The sequence below is a fragment of the Nannospalax galili genome, unplaced genomic scaffold, assembly GCF_000622305.1.
Source record: "Nannospalax galili isolate Female #2095 unplaced genomic scaffold, S.galili_v1.0 scaffold664, whole genome shotgun sequence".
NCBI classification, from domain to species: domain Eukaryota; kingdom Metazoa; phylum Chordata; class Mammalia; order Rodentia; family Spalacidae; genus Nannospalax; species Nannospalax galili.
The window spans coordinates 3,821,737-3,843,680 of NW_008354274.1; the positions used below are offsets into that span (position 1 = coordinate 3,821,737).

General features: G+C 51.9%; 1 protein-coding gene across 4 annotated transcripts in view; it reads left to right on the plus strand.

The window, feature by feature from the left end:
* The window catches only part of Mad1l1 (mitotic arrest deficient 1 like 1), a 368,748-nt gene that overhangs the window by 209,127 nt on the left and 137,677 nt on the right, over nucleotides 1-21,944 (plus strand). For all 4 annotated transcript variants that reach the window (XM_029555183.1, XM_008851411.3, XM_029555181.1 and 1 more), the window contains 2 exons: nucleotides 3,217-3,357; nucleotides 13,272-13,328. In XM_029555183.1, coding sequence (XP_029411043.1) covers nucleotides 3,217-3,357; nucleotides 13,272-13,328 — 198 coding nt within the window. The remainder of the gene's footprint in view (nucleotides 1-3,216; nucleotides 3,358-13,271; nucleotides 13,329-21,944) is intronic.

Sequence of the window (21,944 nt, forward strand, 5' to 3'; positions counted from 1 at the left end):
TCTGTGGGTTTTTTTTTTTTCTTTAAAGACTACATTTAATTTAATTTATTTGTGTTAGGGGGGGCATGTTGGTGGAGGATGAATTGCCCGGGCTTGCTTACATGCAGATGAGGCAAAAGTGGAATTGCTCATTAAAAAGTCATTACCATTCAGGTGACAAATCTCAAGAGTCTGGGTTCTTTCCTTCCAGTATGGGGGTACTGGTTGGTTATCACACTTCGGTCTTCACACTTGACAGCAAAAGTCATCTTGCCAGGCTGCATCTTACTTATTGAGACAGGGTCCCTCACTGGAACGTGGGACTTGGTGATTTTGTCTAGGCTGGCTGACCATTGAGCCTCAGGAGTCCACCTCCCCAGTACTGAGATTACAAGCATACACCACCACGCCTGGCTTTTTACGTGGGTTTTGGGACTTGAACTCAGGCCTTTACACTTGCACAGCAAGTACTTTATTCCCTGAGCTGTCTCCCCAAACCCTCTGCCACTGCTTGATGTCACCAGGCATTCCACTTGGTTTCATCATTCTGCTTTCATCATTATGGGCTGTCAAGACAGCTAGGATGGCTGCTGGCCTTTCCTATCACTGGGACATGTTATCCTTCAGGCCAGTCACCACATGCACAAGGACACTTTGCCTCGCCTGTGATTGTCTCTATCCATAGCCCATTACTTCCTGGGTGAGACTCTCCCAGCACTCTCTCCTCCATGCCATTAATTACACCATGAGCAAACCTGATTGCTTTCGAACAGGACTGTTCTGCACCCGAGGAGAAGCACTCAGTGGAAAATGCCATTTTGTTCAGTACTCCATGAACAGGTCTTTAGGGCTCCATGGGTACCACCCTGGTACCTGTTGGTGGCGGATGAATTGCCCGGGCTTGCTTGCGTGCAGATGAGGCAAGAGTAGAATTGCTCATTAAAAAGTCGTTACCGTTCTTGGCCGCCCAGCACCCACTCTTCTGCTCATGAAAATTCCTTGAAAAGGTACAAACAACAAACTTCTTGTGTTCTATTTTTCTTCTGCATCAGCCTAGAGGTGCTAGAGGAGAGAAGCCCAGTGTAAGGTGGCATCTTGGAGATTTACTGATCAATAAAAGAGACAATTACAGCTTGTTGATGAAATGAAACTCCCCCGCCCGGCCTCTTGTGGTATCGACACTCTGCTAATGATAACTTGGGTAAACCAGCTCAAGATGATAAAAGTCAATAGGAAGATAGAGAATTTCAATAAAATTATGACAGTTCATAAACCTTCCCTCGGAAACAGATTGCCCCCAGATCAGTGACCAGTTCCAGCTGGATTTAGAACTTTAATTTCTCAGTTATTGAATTTTTTGGCATCTACTAATTACAAAGTCTGTGCTGGGGTGATAACCTCATCCCTGGCTCACGAGGGAAGAGAGCCCAGACATGGCTGTGGGAGCAGTGGCCTGAGCAGTGAGGCAGCAGGGTGCTGCTCTGTGTCCTGGCACACTCACCCAGCTCTCGTACATCAGGAGGGCTGAGGATGGCTGAATGGACACTGTGGGAGCTGGGGTGTGGCCGAGCCTGTGCATCTGTCCCTCCTGGAGGACATAATTGGGCCTCATGGAAAGAGCTTTGGTGTTTGTGGGTGTTGCTCCTGATGCCTGCAAGGTCTGAATATGCTAGTCCCTGTGGGACCCATCATGTGCCCCCTCAGCCTCTCTTGGTATGGACAGACGGCACAGGTCACCTGGGAAGGACCCACTGGCCAGGGACTCAGAACAAAGTCATATCTGACCACTCTGACTTTTCCTGGGGTGTGTATTATTGAGAAGGGGTGGGCAGGAACAGTCAGGGCTCTTGTCCAGGGCTTCGTATTAGAAGCATTTGCCACTGGTAATAAAATCCTGTCTTTTTCATGAGTGTTGGTTGTCTGTAGGGCATCACATTGGGCACTTTGTCCGTGGCAGTATTGATCTGCACAGCCACCCTTGTGACCTCTTTCTTACTAAGGGAGGAACTGGGACTTGACTAGATAGCCGGCTGCAGAACAGCTTGGGAGCTGCTTCTCATAGGAACTTCTCTTCCTGGGCTCTGCTGTCCCTAGCATTCTCAGTGCTGGCTGCATGATTGGGCACAGCCCAAGCAGAAGGTACTGAGCCTATCAGCAGGGGTGCCGAGGTTCCAGTTAGCAGCACAGACTGGGCCTGCCCAGACCTGCAGAATACCGGTATCTCTTCAAATTTTTCAAGGTGCTCCTACACACGGGCGGGTGGAAGAACTGCGCTCTGGCACAGCTGGGCATCTGGAGGAGGGCTTCACCATCCTCTCTTGTGCAGCCCACATGGATCTCAGATGGTTCCAGAGCAGGCAGATGACAGGGGAGAGGTTTCTTGGGCTAGGCCTCCTCCATCCAGGAGTGGTCCTGTGGGTCTAGGGTCAAACTTAAGAACCCCAGTCACAGGGAGAGGGGAGGCAGTGAGCAGCCCAGGGGAGCCAGGCTCCCTAGTGAGGCTGTACCCTACATGTAGCCCCTCACAGTGCAGGCTGCATGTCTATCGGCCTGCCTCCCTGCTGACTGAGTGGAATGCATTTCTTCGGCTCCTGTGATGTATCTCTTAGCATCCCAGGAAGCCTGTACCCCAGTTATGGCTCATACCACCAACCCTAATTAAGACTTCCAGTGAGGCACAGATGAGGAGCCCTGAAAATTCCCCTGACTCTGTCATGTATCATCCAGGAAACCTGTGACACCCCTCCCCTTTTAGTGCTGAGTGGGAAGACAGAGATGCTCGGTTGTAGCTGGGGGCGTGGTGCACATATGTTGGCCTAACACAGCCATTAGCTCTCTGGAGGGAGGTACTCACTGAGGCTGCAACTTTTTGTGGAACTCCAGCCCGTCAGGGCAGTGGGAAGACTTTTCTCAAATGGAGTATGTCCTCACACTAGGCTTCTGTGCTCACTCTGGGTGTCACTGGTCAGAAGTCACAGCAAGATGGTGTTCACCATGTAAAGCAAGAGCTGTCATCAGGATGGGCTTCTCAGATGGCTAGCCCAGTGGCACAGGTCTAGAGCTCCACATGCCAGGGCCTCCATGTGTGCCATTGGTAGGGTAGGTAGAAGCAGGTGGTTGTCCCTCAGCACTCCAAGGCACCTCAGGAGGGAGCCCCAAGGCTCCTCCTGCCTCTTTGTCCCTGACACCACCTCACAGCCTGTCTTTGCCCTGACCTGATGCCCTTTGTTCCCACAGGAGCGGGACGGCATGCGTGCCATCCTGGGATCCTATGACAGTGAGCTGACCCAGGCCGAGTACTCACCCCAGCTGACGCGTCGCATGCGAGAGGCTGAGGACATGGTGCAGAAGGTGCATGCCCACAGCACAGAGATGGAGGTGGGTCTGTTCTCAGAGTGCATGGGGACCATGTTGGGGGGTGGGGCATGGCCATAGCTGGAGATGGAGGTAGATCTGTTCCACTAGTGAGCAGGGACCATGTTGTAGGGGGCATGGCCATGGGGGTGGTTATTTTAACACTTGGACCACTTTACTTTTTGGATGGCAGCAGCCAGTTAGGGGATCCCAGGCAGCCCCAGCCAGCAGGTGAGTGTCAGGGAGATTCAGGGTGAGGCACAGGATCCACCAGGTAGAGTTGTCACGCTATGCCTCAGGGATGGTCTGGGCCATGTGGCCCATGTGGTCGCTGAAGCAACCTGCTTCCTCTTGCTTCATGTCCAGGTGATGACACAATGTTTCCCAAGTAGAGGGCAGCTGTGGATTTTCATTTCTCCTTGTCACTGCCCATAGGATGGCATGAGTCTTTGGTGAAGTATCATGCCTTGTTTTAGTAAAATAAAGATAGAGGAAATGTCTTGTTTTAAAGCAGAGGGTGGCCAAGTGTGGTGGCACATGCCTTTAATCCCAACACTCAGGAGGCAAAGGCAGGAGGATCTCTGTGAGTTCATGGCCAGCCTGGTCTACCTAGCAAGTTCCAGGCCAGCTGGAGCTACAGGGAGACCGTGTCTCAAAAAGATCAAAAAATAAAATGAAACAAAATGAAACAAATAAAGCAGAGGGTAACTTGCCAGCTCCTGTAGCACTCAGGCCTCATTCCCATTTCCTGGCTGTGACCCTGGGAACCAGTGAGAACCCCAAGTGACCTCTCCTTCCTGGATGGCCTGCACCTCCTCAAACCCTTACCCATTTAACACTGACATTTCCTGGAGCAAAACTTCCATGCAAACCAGTCTAGCTGCAGGATGTAGGAGGTTTTTCTCAGCCTTCCTGTCTGGGACAGAGCTGGATCCTGTGCACAAGGAGAACTGCACACCCACAGTCCCAGATGCTGCCTGTGCCTCCTCTGCCCAGCTCTGCACCTGGCTCTACGTTTCCACCACTCAGTTGGACTCTTGATGCAGGGCTGGAAGCAGGCCCATCCATCCTTGTCCTTACTGCACTGACAAGGAAGCTGAGGCCCAGAGCGTCCAGGACCTTACCCAGGCCGTTGGGTGCCTGTGGACGAAGTGAAGTCTGCCCCACAGCACTGCCTACCTGCACAGGGTCCTGGTCCAGGGCCTCCATCACTCCCTATGGCCCTTGAGCTCTTAACCTATGGGATGATGTAGATAGGAAGTTGCTGGTGTGGCCCATTGTTTTATGCAGGCAGCTGTCCCTCATTCAGCCAGAGTCCTGTTTGTTCCAGCTGCAAAAGTATCTGAAGTGAGAGCAGGGGAAGGTGGGACCACTTTCACTCCCCAGCTAGCGTTAGGGTGTATACTGCATTGGATCCCTTACCAGTCACAGCAGAACCTTTGGTAAGGGAATATTTAGTAAACAACCATAAGCTGGGCCTAATGGCATGGGTCTGGAATCCCAGCTACTTGTGAATCTGAGGCAGGAGGATTATAAGTTAAAAGCATGCTTGGGCTATAGAGAGAGTTTAAAGCCAGCCTGGGCAACTGAGTGTTTGTCTTAAAAAGTAAAAAGAGGGTAGGGGATATAGCTCAGCAGAACACCTGCCTAGAATCCCCCAGTAAGGGGCTGGAGTGTGGCTCAGTATTAGAGCCCTGCTTAGAATTTGCCAGTGAGGGGCTTGGGGTGTGGCTCAGTGGTAGAGTTCTGTTTAGAATCTCCCAGTGAGGGACTGGGGGTGTGGCTCAATGGTAGAACCCTGCCTAGAGTCCCCCAGTGAGGGGCTGGGGGTGTGGCTTAGTGGTAGAGCCCTGCTTAGAATTTCCCAGCGAGGGGCTGGGGATGTGGCTCAGTGGTAGAGCACCTGCCTAGAATCCTCCAGATAGGGACTTGGGGTATGGCCCAGCAGTGGAATACTTACTAACTTTCATGAGGTCCTGGGTTAAATCCCCAGTAGTATGAACAAAACAAAACAAAACAAAACAAAACACCCCAGTAGAACCATGAAGTGCCGTAGCATGCTAGATGTGAGGTGTGGAGCTCTGGGTTCCTATGAGAGAGCAGTCTGGAACTCTGCAGCACTGCTCTGGTATCTGGGAAGTCAAGAAGTACCTTCCCATGAGAGGCTTCAGGTCTCCCCGTGGGAGGAGTAGGCAGTGACAGCAGTGGGGCCTACTGAAGTTCAGGCTTTGGGGATGACATGGCTGTGTGTCATGATGAGGCTGTGGTCCAAGTTGCCCGCACATCCTTTGTGCCTGTGGCTTACACCAAGGCCAGGACAGAGTCTCAGCAGTCACATGAGGCCTGTACCACCTTTACCTGGGGGAGCAGTTACACTGGCATTCTTAGCAGAGTGAAGCCCCCCATGTAGCAGAAGACCTACCCCCGCCTGGTCCTGTGCCACTGTCTGGCTAGGCCCTTTTTCCTGTGTCTCCTAAGTGGCCAGTAGCCAGGAGTGCAGTCCATCGGGGCCATTGTGAGCTCTTTGCCCTGGCCCTTCATTTTTATCTGAAAGGTTAACTGGGGCTGTAGCAAGCAGTGTTGCCATCAATGTAAGTGCGTTAATAGCCGTTTTATTACAACACATTTAGCTTCATGAGAAACGCTAATGAGCAGAGATTTGCAGCGACTGCTCTCTGACACCTCGCAGTGTCCTCGGCATTTTTCACACTGAGAGGTCCTGTCTGTGCTGGCCGTATGTCCCCCACACAGGTGATAGAAACCCAACAGTTTGGGCACAGCTGGTTCCATGTGTTCTGTGTCATGTGATGAGGGAACAAATGTGTGGGTCCCTTCGACATTTTGTCATCACCCTGCCCATGGATTTGTGTCAGTGACTTTTACTCTGTCCCTGCAGGATGTAAAGATGGCAGGTTGTCCCTTTTCTGTGTCTCCTGGAGTTATGGGAGAGCAGCAGATGGAGGGTGGATTGCCCAGCTGGTGAACTAATGTGCTCTGTCACCAGCTCTGTCTTGTTTCTCAGTCACCATCACTATGGCTGTTCATTGCCAGTGCAGGTGTGTATTTGTGGGGGTGCTGAGAAGTCCCCACATCCCTGTCATAGCCAGTCCTCCTGTACTTGGGCTCTGTTGCTCCTTCAAGCAGGCTGGCCCTCAATAGCCTTCCTCCTGTGGCCCTAGGCTGTGCCAGCCTGGTAGGCTGATTGGGAGGAGTCCAGGGCCACCCAGGAGTCTCCTGGGTGGCTGGCAGTCCTGATGAGGCTGGCAGGGTCCTGGGGCAGCTCTTGACTCCCAGGCTGCTGCTGCTGCTGAAGCTCTGGACTTGAGGTTCCCATCAGTAGGGTGACTCATGATCTTGGGCCACCCTGGCGGGAAGGCCAGGGTGAGCCAGAAAGCTTCTTCCATGGCAGATGTGGGTTTGGAGGTTGCCATTTCCAGCCACAGGCTGGCCACTAGTACCAGCACCAGGCCCAATTTGGGGACCCACGGCTGAGCTATTGTCATCTCCAGCCTGACCCTTTTGTGGGGGGTGGGGAACACCTCTGGGTCAGGACAGCCATGGAATCATGGCTTGCTCACATGGCACCCTGGGGCCTGGCAGGCACAACCTTACCACTACTTTCTTCATCAAGATAGTGTACATTACCTGCCACGTACTATACCCCTGGCTTGATGCATGTGCACAATCTGATCCATCATTTCCCAAGACTCCAGTAGGGCCAAATCTCTGCTTTGTAATTGAGAACCTGCAGCCTGAGGTGGGAGGGTCATCCAAGACAGACCTTCTTACTCCTCACTGTCCCCATCACAGTGAGCTTGTGACTACATTCCAGAGACCTTGCTCACTGCCTGAGCTGTGTCCCCAGGACTAAGTGTGCTCCAAGTGCCCTGGAGGTGCTTCAGGCAAGGGTAGGCACATGCTGCTCGGAACACCCTGTAGTTCTCCACGAGGGCTTAGTGGTGGGCTGTTGGTGTCACTGCAGATGGCAGGGTTGGAGCCTGAGCAGGAGCAGAGGGTGCTTTTCCATTGCTTTGCTAGATAGTCACATTTCACCTCTCAGACTTGTGCCTGGAGAGCATTAAAAGCTCCTTCTAGCCGTCTGCCAGGAGTTTATTAGCTGAGCTTCTTGTATTGACACAGTAAGAAGTTACATAACTTCATGGAACTCCTTCCCTAAAGGCCCCTTATGCCTTGCAGCCAGGCAAGCATCACTCAAGCCTAGGATGCAGGTGGCTTCCAGGGTGTGCTTGCGATGCACAGCGGAGAACTGAGACCGAGCCTTCACATCACTTGTGCTGTTAGGTTGTCCCTAAACTGACAGAAGGTGGTGAGATGTGTGCAGAGGAGGCGCAGGGGTCTGACTGAGCTGCTAGACTCATTGTGCAGGGGCAGACATGCCCACCTCCCAGTTTCAGGGTCTAGGGGAGTGTACCAGTGTCCCTGTAGGTTTGGGGTCTTCTCATGGGTGTGGGGGCTGCCCCCTAACACTCTCTGCCTCTCCACCCCTGTTTTCCTTTCTTCTTTCATCCGTTGTCTTCCTTTCTTTTTGTCTGCTCTTTCTTTTATGAATGTGTCTGTGTGGTGTATGCATGGGTGTCCTCATGTATGTGTGGCTGCGTGTGCCAGTGCACGTGGAGGCCAGAGGTTGAAGTTGGTATCTTCTTAAGCTTGCCACATCTTAAAACATAAAAAATTTGTTTTTAATGCGTATGAGTATTTTACCTGCTTGTATGTAAGTGCATCCATGTGTATAATGCCCAAGGAACCCCAAAAGAAGGCATCAGCTCCCTGGAACTTAAGTTATGGATGGTTGTTAGCTGCCATGTGGGTGCTGGGAACTGAACAAGAGTAGTCAGTGCTCTTAATCGCTGAGCTAGCTCTCCAGCCCCCTCCACATTTTTTTTTGGTGGGGGTCTTTTTGTAGCCCCAAGCGGGCCTAGAACTTATCATTTAGACTAAGTTGGCCTCAATCTCACAGAGATCCACCATGCCTGGCATCCACCTTATTTTTTTGGCATAGCCTTTCTCACTGGGACCTAGAGTTCACTGATTTGTCTAAGCTAGCTGTTCAGGGAACTCCCAACATCCTCCTTTTCCTGCCTCCCAGGTGCACACCGCCACACCTGGGGATCCAAACTCAGGTTGTCATACTTATGCAGCAAGCACTTTACCTGTGAAGCCCTCTTCTCAGCCCTTCTGCTTTTCTCTGTTTGTCTGATGACTTTTCTCTATCTCCCTCTCTTTACTGTACCAGGCTCCTGTTTTCTCTAGGGTCAATAGGCTTTTCTGTCAACTGTGGTCTGTACTGGGTGTGATCTTGCTAAGCATGGTTGGGATGGTGGGAGCCTTCAATGTTCATGGGTGGGCAGGTGTTCAGGCCCCAGGGCTGGCCACAGGTGATGGGCAGCCACAAGCCTGTCACGGCACCCCTCTTTTAATGCCATTTTATTCTCTTGCTTAACTTCCCACAGTCCCTCTAATATAGTACATGCTTTGATTTCACCAAAAGCATTTCAACAAAATAAACTAGAAATTTTGAGCTTGGAGACTCCCAGTAGCCCATCTCTGGTGAGGCTGCTGCCATTTTGCCCAGCTTTTATTTATTCTATTTAATAAAGTGGCTACGGAGGTTGGAAGCAGATGTCACGAGTCGTCTGTCAACAGAGCCATAAATATGAGTGCTGGCACTTGGATGCCATGCATCGCCTGAGTTGTGTTTCTAGCGCATTTAATTAAAACAGATTACAGCGCTGCTGGCTACGTGGAGATAGGGGAAGCTCAGTCTCACATCACGGCGGATCTAGAGGGCTCTTGACTTCAGCTTAGGCAAAGTAGACCTCCGCCTTTCCTTCTTCCCTTCCCCCTCCTCCCTTCATCTGTGCTCCCTCTGTGGGCTTAGAAGGTACTGGCTGCTGTAGCCTCTCCTTGCAGAGGACTTCTCACAAACCGTCAGCTTGCTGTGCGCCACTGCAAAGAGCTTGTAAAGTACGGGCACTGCAATTTGAACCCTGCTTACATTCCTGAAAATTGAGTCCCCACAACCAGACCTAAGTTCTGTCAATACCCACACAGGGCTTATGGGAACACTTACAGGTCAGGACCCTCTTTCCACACTGAATCCAGTGGGTGCCAGCTGATGCCTAGGAACCCAGTGCTTTTAACAGGTGCATAGTAGTGCCAGTAAGTGGGTCCCTGTGGAATCGCTAATCTTGAGTAGAGTATGATGGTGCAGGCCTGGCTGACTGTCTCCTTCACCCCAGCAGAGCCCACTCCTGCTCTTTGGGTAGGTACAACTTTTACCACGGTCTGTAGCCTGAGTGCCTGGTGTTGCCGGCTGCCTCCTTGGGGGCCAGCTTACCTTGTAGCCCCCAGAAACTGAAGATGTCCATGTGCTGGCCACGTGAGAGGGAGACACTCTTCATCCGTGCTCTCCCCCCAGGGGACAGCCAGGCAGACAGCCTCCAGTGTGTCCCATCTCTGTGACTCTGTCGACTCCTCTTTTGTGTCACACAAAATCACAAACGTGACAGGTGGCCTGAGGCTTGAGCCTCAGCCTCTTCTATGTTAACTATGACCATGGGGAGGACCCTGTCTGCCTGGGCCCCGGCCTCTGTGTGGGGCTGGTGTGCTTTTCTCAGGGTTCTCTCATGAGGCCATCCCAAGGTATGACTGAAGGCACTGTCAGCCCTTTCAGGACTTGGGGCAGCCTGTTCCAGTGCCTGCAATTTTTCCTGCCATGTCCTGCATGCTCTCTCTCTGCACCAGCAGAGGCGCCAGATCATCAGGCTGCCACTTCACACTTCAGGATAAAAATAGCCCTGCTGAGGCCTCCATGTGGTATATGTGTCATGGGGTTTTAGGTGGTGCATTTCTGGGGCTTGTGTCTGCCATATACGCAGCCTCCAGGGCCTGGCTGAGGAGCACGGTCTACAGGGGCTAGCAGGTGCTGTGCTGGCCCACCCAGCCCCTTGACTGACTGACCATAGCTGTGCTGGCCCAGTGTTCTGTGCTCACCTATCCAGAGCTTGCAGCCATTTCTAGACTTACCGCACTGCAGTGTCTTGGGCAGGGCCAGGAACTGGTGCCATGTAAGCAGAAGGGACAAGATGGGTGACCCCACCTGCACAGGCCAGTTGCTCAGATGTGTGGGCCAGCTGTGGGGCAGATGAGGAACAGCTGGCAGACGTGCCTCCTGCTGCCTGACCCTCTTTGGAAATCTCAGGAGAAAGCAAGAGCAGATGAATCGCGGTGGGCTACCATTTCTCATCATCTCTGCAAAGGGTAGGGCAGGCATTGTGATGCTACCAGAGGAGATATTTCTGTCCAGATGTCTCAGCACTGGAGCCTGGCACCCGCTCACCTCTGCTGCTGGGCATTCCCACCTCATCCTCTGTCCTCAGCTCTGAACTGTGTCTTCTGATGAGGGCTAGGCTGCAGGGGATGTGGCCTTTGCCAGAGGCTATATGCTCAGACCTGTAGATAAGACTTTTCCTGTGTGTCCCTTCTGAGGGGCATGGTGACAGTGTCTGCCATCCGTGGCATGAATTTGTCTGGTATCCTTGGGTCCAGTGCTCAAGTGAATGAGTGCTGGGGCTTCAGAAGGGACCCACTCTTTGGATGTGGAGTGGTGACTGATGAAGCCCCAGCTGGGGGCACAGACTCCCCTTCATAGTACTACATACTCTGCTGTTTACCCAGGCCATGTACTCAGAAGGCCTCCTCGCCAGCCGGGCTTGGTAGATCTGAGGAATGACATGTCTTTCTTCCCTCCCCTGCTCAGGGAGCCATAGTATGTGACTGGTGTTTGATTCTGGCCCACTGTCCCACCAAGCATGGCTCTACCTGTAGTTGGGAGAGGTGGATGGAACATGTTTCCCAGTCATTTGGGGAAGAACCTTCTGTTTATGTGCTGATGGGGTGGGATCAGGTGCTGGTGCCCTGCTCCTCTTTCAACCATAGATGTGGTGGTCAGAAAAGGAGGGCCTCCATTACCCATTACCAAAGGTAGCGGGGGTGGGGGGGAGAGAGAGCGCCCCAAAGTCAAGACACACATGTTCCTCCTCACCTTCTTCCTAGTTTAAAACAGGGCCTCTTGTTTACTCCTGTGTCTGCCAGGTTAGCTGGCTTGGAAGCTTCCAGGAGTCTCCTATTTCCACCTCCCATCTCATTGTAGGAGCTCTGGGGTTACGGATGTAACTATGTCCTGTTTTTCTGTGGGTGCTGATGATCTGAACTCAGGTCCTTATGTGTGTGTAGCAAGCACTTTAAGCCACTGAGCTACCTCTTCGGCTGTGTGTTTCTTAATCCTTTGAACTATACCTCCAGTGGATTATGCAGCTGTTAAATTCTATGGAAAAACCAAGTCTTCTTGTTTGTAGTTTCTGGTGCCACATGACTCTGTACTCTGTCCTTTCTGGCTCTTGGTGCCCCAGTGTTCTCTGGCTCTGCCAGCCTGTCTTCACTGGTGGTATTCTTCCCAGAGTGGTGTTTCTGTTTGTCCTGATTTGCATTTGACTAATTGCTAACCGTGTTAATTACCTTTCTGTGTGTTTGCTGCCTTGTGTGGATCCTTTTCTGGGAGATGTCTGCCTCCTCGCCTGCTCTGTCATGGTGTTTTTTTTTTTTTTTCCCCTCACTGCTTTGCAGCAGATATGCATATGTCCTTGAGGCCAGGTGGGTAGAGGGGGTGTCGGTCCTAGCCCTGCAGCCCCTTGCTTGTGGAACGGTAAATGGTGGTATGTTTGGGGAGGGGGGAGGATTATGTGCCCTAGGGTGGACACTTGGGCCTTGAAGTTCTCCCAGTTTTGAGAGTGACAGAGTGGGCCTGGCTTCAAATCCTGTCTTCTTCACTGGTGCTTGGCTTCTGGGCTGGTTTTTCCTTTCTAAAGTGGTACATAAAAAACACCCCCTAACAGTGGGTGAGGTGCATGTAGACAGCCTCTGCAGGCGCTGGGTGCATGGTGTCTTCGGGGTGCCTCAGCCTGTGGCAATCCCTAGAAGCAGAGGGCCAGTGGCACAGGAGACAGAGCGAAGGAGTGCGTCTCCTTGCCTTGTACAGACCTGACAGTGGAATGACTCTGCTGCTCTAGGCTGGGCAAAGTCCCTCCAGCTCCATGAGGCTGACCATGTCCTCTGTTTATGCGGTTGGCTCACTGACCTCGTGCATTTATAGACAGCCCATAGCAGCCACCTGTGATTGGGGCATGTACCTTTGCAACATCCCAACCTCTTCACATACCATTTCCTGACTGCCCTGGAAGGCTCTAGGAGAGCCTATGAGAGCTGGCAACTGTTGGCAGCCAGTGAGGTGCCACTGGCATTGACTCTATGCTTGCTTTATGGTGGCCTCCATCAGGGTGGCCTACAACAGTGTGCTCCATGTCACTGGATTGTCTCTGGATTGACAAAGCAGAGGCTGGGTAGCATGAAGGAAGGCCGTCCTCTAAGGGAGTGGAGCTGCAGCCCATGGATAAGATCCTTTCGGCTTTTAGTCCTGAGGTTCCAAAGTGCTTGGGTACAATACAGCTACCCTTGGCTCCTTAGTCTGAACCTCCCTTTTCTTCATCCAGGAGACTGCAGGTCATGCACCTCCAGCTGGGGGTTCTCCCTGCCCTTTCCTGTCTGCCTGGTGGTGGCTGTATTGAGGAGCCTCTGATTTTTCTGGGACGTGGCTGTGTCAGCCAGGCCACCTCAGTTCTTCCAGAATGAGAGACTGAGTGCAGGAGGTACCTGGTTGACCTCTTCTTCAACCCCCCGCTGTGCTGCATGGCCTCTCCTGTGACCATGTGGCAGCATTTGCTGTGGACTTCATGTTACCTAGGGCCTGAGTAATGTGGTGGTATGGCCCTCGCAGACCCAGAAAGGAGTGGAGACTGAAGTGGGCCATTCACCCCAGATTGGCAGGCATTAACCCTGTCCCTCTTGGTCTTGTCTTGCAGGCTCAGCTGTCTCAGGCCCTGGAAGAGCTCGGAGGTCAGAAGCAGAGAGCTGACACTGTGAGTACTTGGGGGCGGGGGGGCGGTGACTCAGGGGTTAGGAAGTGTCACTTGCTGCCATGTGGCAAGGACAGCGAGGCCTTGGGTCACCTGGAGTCCTGGATCCTGAGTACATGGGAATGCCTGCCCTTCCCTGTCAGGTCTTGGCCCTCAGGGACCAGTACCTGGCCTCCTCTTGAAAGCAGAAACAGAGTGGAAGGGGCTGGGCTGGAAACTGAGTCCTGGTGCCCCACATGTGTGTTACTCAGATGTGAGAGTCTGAAAGTGCTGCTAAGGGCTTGGGTCTAGCCAAAACAGCCTGAGTGACAGTCAGGGTTTTTCTGTGGGGACTCAAGATTGATGAGAGTGGAGGAAGGTGAGTAGCCTGTGGGGTGCTGTGACCAGCAGTAACAGTGAAGGGTGCTGTGGGGTGTGATGACTGTCTGTGATTGTGGTGGGGTCTCTTTAACCCTGGCAGGCTGTCAGGAGGGAATGAACTGGTTCCACCCAGGCAGTTGATCTTGGATACAGGCTGGCTTATGTGTGCAGCTGTGGCCCATGTCTCCACATGTGGCCGCTTAGGCTTCATCCTTGTGAACCGGGTACTCTGGCCTGCTTCTGGTGTGGTCTATTTGTGCTGTTGATTTGGGGAAGCCAAGTGTAGGACACAGGCATCTGTCTGCACAGCCTGGGGAGACCCTGATGTTTTATGCAGCAATACTTCCTCATTGTTGACCCAAATTGGGATGTGCCCCAGGGCCTTGTTTTCATAATGTACACGAGGCCAAGAAGAATTAGAAATGAGTTGTGCTAAGCACATGCCTGGCCGGGGGCTTTGTGGCTGAGCAGCTTGCTGTCACCAGGGCCCTCCTTGAGTTTGCCTTCCCACTTCCCATAGCAGCATGGCTGCCCTGGCCCTGCCCTATGCCCCTCCCAGCTCCCATGTCACTTTGGAGGAACTGTGAGTCCTGAGTTCTTTTTAGGGGGTAGACACTGGTCTTGGACCCTTAGTGCTGGACAATCCTGGGTACTCTGTCCTCACAGGGGCCTTGGCATTTTCCTCAGGGGCTGGGGGTAGGGCACTAGGTGGTGCACTGCTGAACTCTGGCTGGTCCTCTTACCTTCTATTCCCTATTGAAGGTCTGAAGGTCCCAGGGAAGTACAGTCACAAAGTCCCCCCCCACCCCAGCAGAGTGATAACTGTGTTTCTCTGTCTCAGCCAATTTGGAGTCCTATTCTAGCCTTTGCACCCCTGCTTCCTTCTCCTTCAGTCAAGAGAGGAGCAAAGGAGAGAACATCAGATCCACCTTGTTGGAGATGGTCTCGCACTGCCTTGTACCCAGGCCAGGTGGCCTGTGTGCTTCCAGTCTCTGCCTTTGCTATGTGGCACTATTCTTGGGGAGATGTGAACAAACGTCTACTCACTCCAGGTAGGGATCCAACAATAGACCAAAGTCAGGATACCGCCAAAAAGTCCAACTTGGTGAAACAATGAGTTTTATTGGGGTTACTTACAAGAGTACTGGTGAGGGGTTACTTCAGGAGCCAAAATGACTCAAAGACAGTGCATCACCAAAAGCCACCCAAACTATGGCTCACAAAAGATGGATAGATACCTGGAGCACACTGCATAACCTGCCCAATAGGTCTCAGAGAATGGCCTTTCCAGGTGGCTTCGTCAATCTGAGCCTCTTAGGTCACAGTCTCTCAGCAGTCCTTAGGACTTATATTGGCAGAGGGAGGGGGCCTAGTGATCTTGTCAGTTTCAGGGACTTCCTGAAGCTACTGAGTTGTTTACTTCCTGAACTTACTGACTTCCTTGCAGAATGGAGTGTTTCAACTTCTTTTAGAGCATCCTGTGTCTTAACAAGCTTCTTTGCATATGGAAGGTTTTACTCAGAGGAAGTTGCTATTCAACAGTCTCTCATCTCTTGGCAGGAGTGCTGGGATTACAGACATTTGCTACCATGTCAGCTTTATTTGGGTTCTGTGGATCCATATTCAGGATTGCAGGGCAAGTGCTGTACTTCCTGAGCCATCTCCCCAGCCCCAGGCCTGCCCTTTGGCCGAGGCTCTCTGCCTGGGTGCATGAGGACTATGATCGGTGGAAGAATATGGTGAAACAGGGTTGTCTTCTGGACCCTGTGGAGAAGGGCAGGTACCACAGGCTTCAAGTCCCTTTCCCTCCGAGCTGACACAGATGCTGGCCCCTGGGGCAGCTTTTCTTCATCCTTGGGGGCTATGGCTGTCTCCTTAGCTGGGTTCCTCATTTCTGCCTCTGATTGTCTAATCCTGGGTTACTTTACATTGTTTATTGTGCTTCTCTCTGCTCCTTCCCGGTTAGGGGAAGATAAGAAGTGGCAATGCCTGCAGGCCTGGGCAGCTGGTCACAGTTGCAGATTCAGCTTGAGTGTCTGTCCTCACAGTGCTACAGGATTGAGGGGTGTTGACCAAGCAAGCTCTCACCTGAGGAGAAATGGGGTCCTGGGTCCTGGGTCCTGGAAGATCCATGCTCAAGCCCCAACTGCCATTGAGCCTTGAGCCTTGGCTGCCCCAGACTCCTCTGCTGCAGCGCCCCTCCAGGCCCCTTTGAGTCTGGTGAGGGGAGGTTTCCCCAGAGCGGTGGACCCAAGTATCAGGAGCAATGCCCCATAGAACTGTGTGTCCCATGGGAACATGCTGTAGCCACCAGTCATATGAGTTATGTGGCCTATGGTGAGGCTTTCCCTGGAATCCTTTCTCCACCATTTCTTCCTGCCCTCCCAGCTTCATTTGCTGCTGCTGATGGCACTCCTTTTTTGCATTTTATTTTATTATTTTTAATTAAATGTTACATGTATGAGTGTTTTATCTGCTTTTATCTGCATGCAAGTGCACCATGTGTGTGCAGTGCCCATAGAGGCCAGAGAGGGTGTTAGATATCCTGAAGCTGCAGTTATGGACGATGGTTGTGAGTCTCCATGCTGGGAACTGAACCCAGGTCCTCTGTGAGAACTGCTCTTAACTGCTGAGTCAGCTCTCTAGACCCTTAGTATTCATTTTGAGGGTTTGTTTGGTTGGTTTTGGTGTGTATGTACACATGTTCCTATGGGGAGTGCACATATATGAATGTATGTATGTGTGCGTGCATTTGGAGGTCAGAGAATAACCTTGGATGTTGTTCCTCAGGTGCCTTCTATCTTTTGTTTGAGGCAAGACCTTTGGCCTGGAACTTTGCCGTGTAGGCCAGACTGGCTGGTCCATGAACTTCTAGGGATCCACCTCCCATCTCCCATCTCACTATCACCAGGATAACAAGCTTTTTATGTGGGTTCTGGGTATCTGAACTCAGGTCCTCATGCAAGTGCTTTACTGGCTGAGCAATCTCCCATTCCCTAGTCCCACCTTTTCTGAGACAGAGTATTTTTCCCTCTGTAGCCCAGGCTGGCCTAGACCTCATGATACTCCTCTCCCAGCCTCCTGAGTGCTGGAATTACGGGTATGCCCACCACTCCTAGCCTCTTTTTCTGGATTTAAGCTTGGATTTCCAGCCTTGTCCTGTGTTGTGACTTGTCCCCTCTGTCCTGGTGCCTGAAGGATATGGTTGATGTGTCTGGCATGCTGTGCCCTTCGCAAGAGGCATGGGGGAGAGAAGTGCCCAACAGAAGGAACTGTGGTGGGCCTGATCTCAAGGCCCCCCTTTCTGTTATCCTGACTTGCATGGGCTCTAGGTGCTACCTCCTCTGGCTAACCTGTAACCTCTTGGGGTTACACGTGCTTTTCACAGTTCCTGGTCTTGGCAGACCTATCCTGCTCAAGCAGCTCATGGAAGATGAACCACAGATGTAGCAGCAGACCAGACACTGAGGCTCTGTGGGCAGCAGCCTGCTCTGCCTGTATCCCAACCCTGTATCCAAGATGCTGTGGAGAAGGACGGAGGGGGGCCAGTGCCATCTTGGCCCCGGAAATGTGTGGAAGGAGTCATACAGGGCATCCTGCACTCCTGGGTTGCTGACCTGAGTGCCTTCCTGATCCCTGAAGCCTGTGGCCCCTCCCCCACTATCTTCTCCAAGTGAGTTCATACAGAGGAGAAGGGGTATCTCTGGACTGTGAGCTAATCGCTGATGGCAGGACAAAGGCAGTTTGACTTTGTGTTATTAATTAGTAACCCCACACTAATTAGTGAGCATGAGTGTGGTTCATGCTTTCCTCTTTAAATGCAATTAATATCACAAGGAGCAATGTCCCGGGCTGGGCTTGTGTCGTTAGCATACCTCACCCTAATTAGATCCGGCCAGTGGTGACTGGAGAAATGAGGTTTTTGATTACAACCATAAAAAGTCCTCCCATGTTTTATAGACTTCAGGGAGCAAGAAGCGCAGCTTTATTTTCTGATTTAAGAGGCGTCGCTCCCCCCCCCCTCCACATCCGGTGTAATTAAGCAGTCATTTTCCTTGATTCCCATTTCCCCCTAATGGCTCCTCCTTGCCCTCTGCATCTTGCCCCCAGGGGAGTCCCATGGGTAGGGAGGGGCCATGGTGGATTCAGCCTGGCCAGGGATGCCCTCTCTAGTCCATCTCCAATAGTGGATGGTGAATTGAGGCAATGGGTTCAATCCCTAGCAGTTCATAAACTGGATATGGTGGAACACTCCTGATATCCCAGCACCCTGGAGGTGGAGGCAGGAACATTAGAAGTTCAGGGTCACCCTCAGCTGCATAGTTAAGTTCAAGGCCAGCTTGGGCTATGTGAGAAAAAATTGCAACAGTGCAAGCCCTGTGGTACTGTAAGACCTGAAGTCTGAGGACCCAGTGTGTTGGGGAGTGGGTGGGGTTCCTGCGTCCATATTGCCTCTTTGAACCGTGTTTTCTCATTAGAGTTAAGAACTGCATGACGTCCTGGCGGGTCCCGGTCCCCCTAAGGTGGCAGTGCAGAGTCAGGTGGATAGTATAGAAGTGAGTGGCTTCTTCAGTCCTGGGGACCCTGTATGTGCTTCCACATGCCTGGTATACTCAAAGCCTGTCAGCATGGCCCTAGCCAGTTACTCCCTGTTAGCCCTTCCTGGCTCTGAATCTGATGTGTCTTGACCAATCTCTGTGCCTGTCCTATTGTATCAATGGGCACCAAGCTCTAGAGGAACATAGTATGTGGTGTGCTGGGTCTGACCATGGGGACTGGGTGCTAGCTCTTCAGGCTGGCCAGCCATACTGCAGTGTCTGTCCCCGAGAGCCCAGTGTAGAAGTATCCTGGCCAGAGCAGTCTCTTTGTGGCCAGGGACATATCACAAGCAGGTCTGGGGACATGGCCTCCTTCCACTGACTCCATGGTGAACCCTCTAGAGAACCTCCACAGAGCTGGCAAGCGGCTCTCTGTCCCCATCAGGCAAAACTTCCACCTTCACCCCATTCTAACTATGTTCCTCTGTGGGTAGGGATGGCTTACAGACTGAGGGAGGCACCATGTTAAACTGGTGTGCCCCAAGCCCCTCTCCCACTCCAGAATCAATCTGTTTCATCTAGTAAAGTTTGCCGAGCACTTCCCTGGGCCTTGTTCTGAGGGAACAGGAAGACTCCTTGGCTGTGAATCTTGGGTGGATCTTGGTGCTGTATGAAAAATGCCCATACTAGGCAGCTTAGAGAGTGGGAGCTGGCAGCCCCAGATCTAGAGGCTGCAAGTCTGGTAGCTGATTTTTGTACCACTTCCTGGTTCCTAACCCAGCTCTGCAAGCTGGAGGCGGGAACTGGCCCCACCAGGGGTTTAGTCACTACCACTCCCTGCCCCAGCTTTCCCTGTGACCATATAGGGAACATTTTAATCATTTGGGAGACTTGGAGGTCAGACACCTAGGCTGTAGTGCTGTGTCTTTCTCCTGCCAGTCTTGGCCCTGTTCTTGGCATCAAAGATGCTGGGCTTCCCAAGCCTGTCCTGTTGGGCTCCTTAGAGCAGAGTCACAGTGAGCCGAGTGTATACCCAGGTACTTGCTTGCCCTGGGCCTTCTGGCACTGACCATCCAGCCTACTCTCAGGGCTTCACCCACCATGCTCTGTGGCAGCCCTCTCCCCAGGCTGGGCCTTGGGGACCCACCAGAGCTCTCTTATTTATGTGGTTTTGGAATGGCAAGCTGTCCACCTTAGGGGGAAGTCACAAGCTAGGCCTCTCTTTAGTGCTTCCCTCTCAGGTGGCCAGTTGTGCCCAGCAGCAGCTTTCTGGAGGCCAGCCCTGGCTGTACCTTGTATCTCCCCCCAGGCTACAGCAGAAGTTGAGGGAGAGCTGTGCTTAGGACCTCTCTCTCCCCTCACTGAGAAAAACAGCCTCTCAGACGTATGGCCCTGGAACTGAGCTCAACAGTGGCGTCCAGTCAGAGTTCCCATTGCCATCTCAGAGTCACCTCTTGGAGACCTGAGGCATCTGCCCACCACAGGCTTTGTTGGAGAGCTACTGGCAGCCTGAGAGCCTTCCAGGGCCCTAGACCTGGTGCTGACACCACCATCTGTGTACTTGGCACAAATGAAGACTGGCATGTGCCGAGTACTGAATGGTGAGGTGGTTCGGGCAGATGTACATGGCTGTGCTTGGTCATTCTAGTGCACGGCAGCAGCTAACCAGTAACCAGAACTGCCGGTGCAGAGGGCAGGGTGCCCAGCTCTTGTTCTGGTTACTATTTCATGGAATTAGGGGTGGCCCCTGGGATCAAATGGTGCACCACTCAAATTAAGCCACAACACATGATCTCTATTGAGAGGTTGCCTTGTTGGCAGGGGAGGTGGCTGATGAGCACCCTTAGTGTTACAGCTCTGTGGTTCTTTGGGGCTGAGAACAAAGCTGGTAGGCCAGGCCTGTGTGGAGAGGAGGGCCCTGTGGACAGAGACATAGGGCAGGTTTCAAAGGACTGGGCCACACCAAGCCAATGCGGGAGGGATGGCCGCGTTTTTCGGAAGCATGCCAGCCCTGCTGCAGTTTGGGTTCTTGTCTTCCTGAGTTGCCAGGGCCCTGTCTTGAAGTGCTGGCTCCTCAGGCAGGGTGTCTTGACTGCCCTCTTCCACCTGCAGTACATCTCAGTCACATTTAGAATTCACTTCTGTGAACACAATCAGAAGTCTGGTTGCCTCCAACCAGACTCGCCAGCAAGAGAGAAGTTTCAATTTATGGTGACCTGTTTTCTGCTTGTTAATTGGAACCGCGCGTGCGTGCGTGCGTGCGTGCGTGTGTGTGATGTTTGTGATCCTATTTTCTGGATTTGTGTTTGTGTATACACATAAGTATGTTTGCACGTGTAGAGGCCAGAAGCAGCATCAGGTTCTTCTTCAATTGCTGTTTGCTTTACTTTAATTAATTAATTAATTGATTAATTAATTAATTAAACAAGCTTAATGTGTATGAGTGTTTTGCCTGCATATAAGTGCACCTGAGGCCAGAGGAGGGCTTCAGATCCCCTAGAACTGGAGTTACATAGGGTTGTTAGCTGTCACGTTGGTGCTGGGAACTGAACTGGGATCCTCTCTAAGAGTAGTCAGTGCTCTGAACCACTGAGCTGTCTCTCCAGCCCTTTCACCTTGCGTTCTTGAGGCTGTCTCTCAGTGAACATAGAGCTCATTGGTTCCAGACCAGCCCCAGGGCTCCTCCTCTCTTCCCCAGTGCTAAAATTACAAGTGTATGATTCTGTGCCCACCTTTGTTTTTGTATTGGTGCCATGGGTTGGAGTTCAGGACTTCATGCTGGGGTGGTGGGCCCTTTACCAAAGGAGCCATCTCCCTAGCTGCTGGTGCAGTCTCTAGTGGCTCCTCCTCTGTGTTTATTGACCATTGTGTTTCCTGTGGAGAAAAGTTTCTTCTTTTGGGGTGTGTGTCATTTCTTTGTTTGTTTATATTTATTTTTATGTGTATGAGTGTATTGCCTGCATGTTTATAAGTGCACCCGTGTCATACAGTACCCTCGGAGGACAGAAGAGGGCGTCGGATCCCCTGGAACTAGAGTTATAGATGGTTGTTAGCTGCTATGTGGATGCTGGGATTCGAGCCTGGGTCTTCTGCAAGAGCAGCCAGTGCTCTTAACCACTGAGCCAGCACTCTATCCTGTCTTGTTTTGATCAGGGTTTCATGTATCCCAGGCTGGCTTCGAAACTCAGTGTGTAGCTGATGATGACCTTGAACTCCTGTCTCCACATGCAGATGTGTTGGATCAAAGCTGGTTTATACAGGCACTGTACTACCTGAGCCACATCCCCAGCCCCTTTGCCTGTCTTTAAGTTGGGCCTTTTGCTCTGAGAATTCTTCATATATTCTGCATATTAAAATCCTGTCAGACCTGCAGTTTGACAATGTTGTATACCATCTGTAGATCATATCATCTTTTTTCTCTCTCCATACTGTCCTTTGATGTACAGAAATGGGAGGTTTTTAAATTTTTATTATTTTTATTTTATGTGTATGAATGTGTTGCCTACATGTAAGTGAGTGTACCCGTGTCATACAGTGCCATGGAGGTCAGAAGAGGGCTTCCGATTCCCCTGGAACTGGAGTTAAGGACCATTGGTCACCACCGTGTGGGTGCTGGGAATTGAACCCAGGTCCTCTGCAAGCAGTCAGTGCTCTTAACTGCTGAGCCATCTCTCCAGCCCCGAAATGGGAGGTTTTTATGAAATCTTGTTTTGTCTGCTTT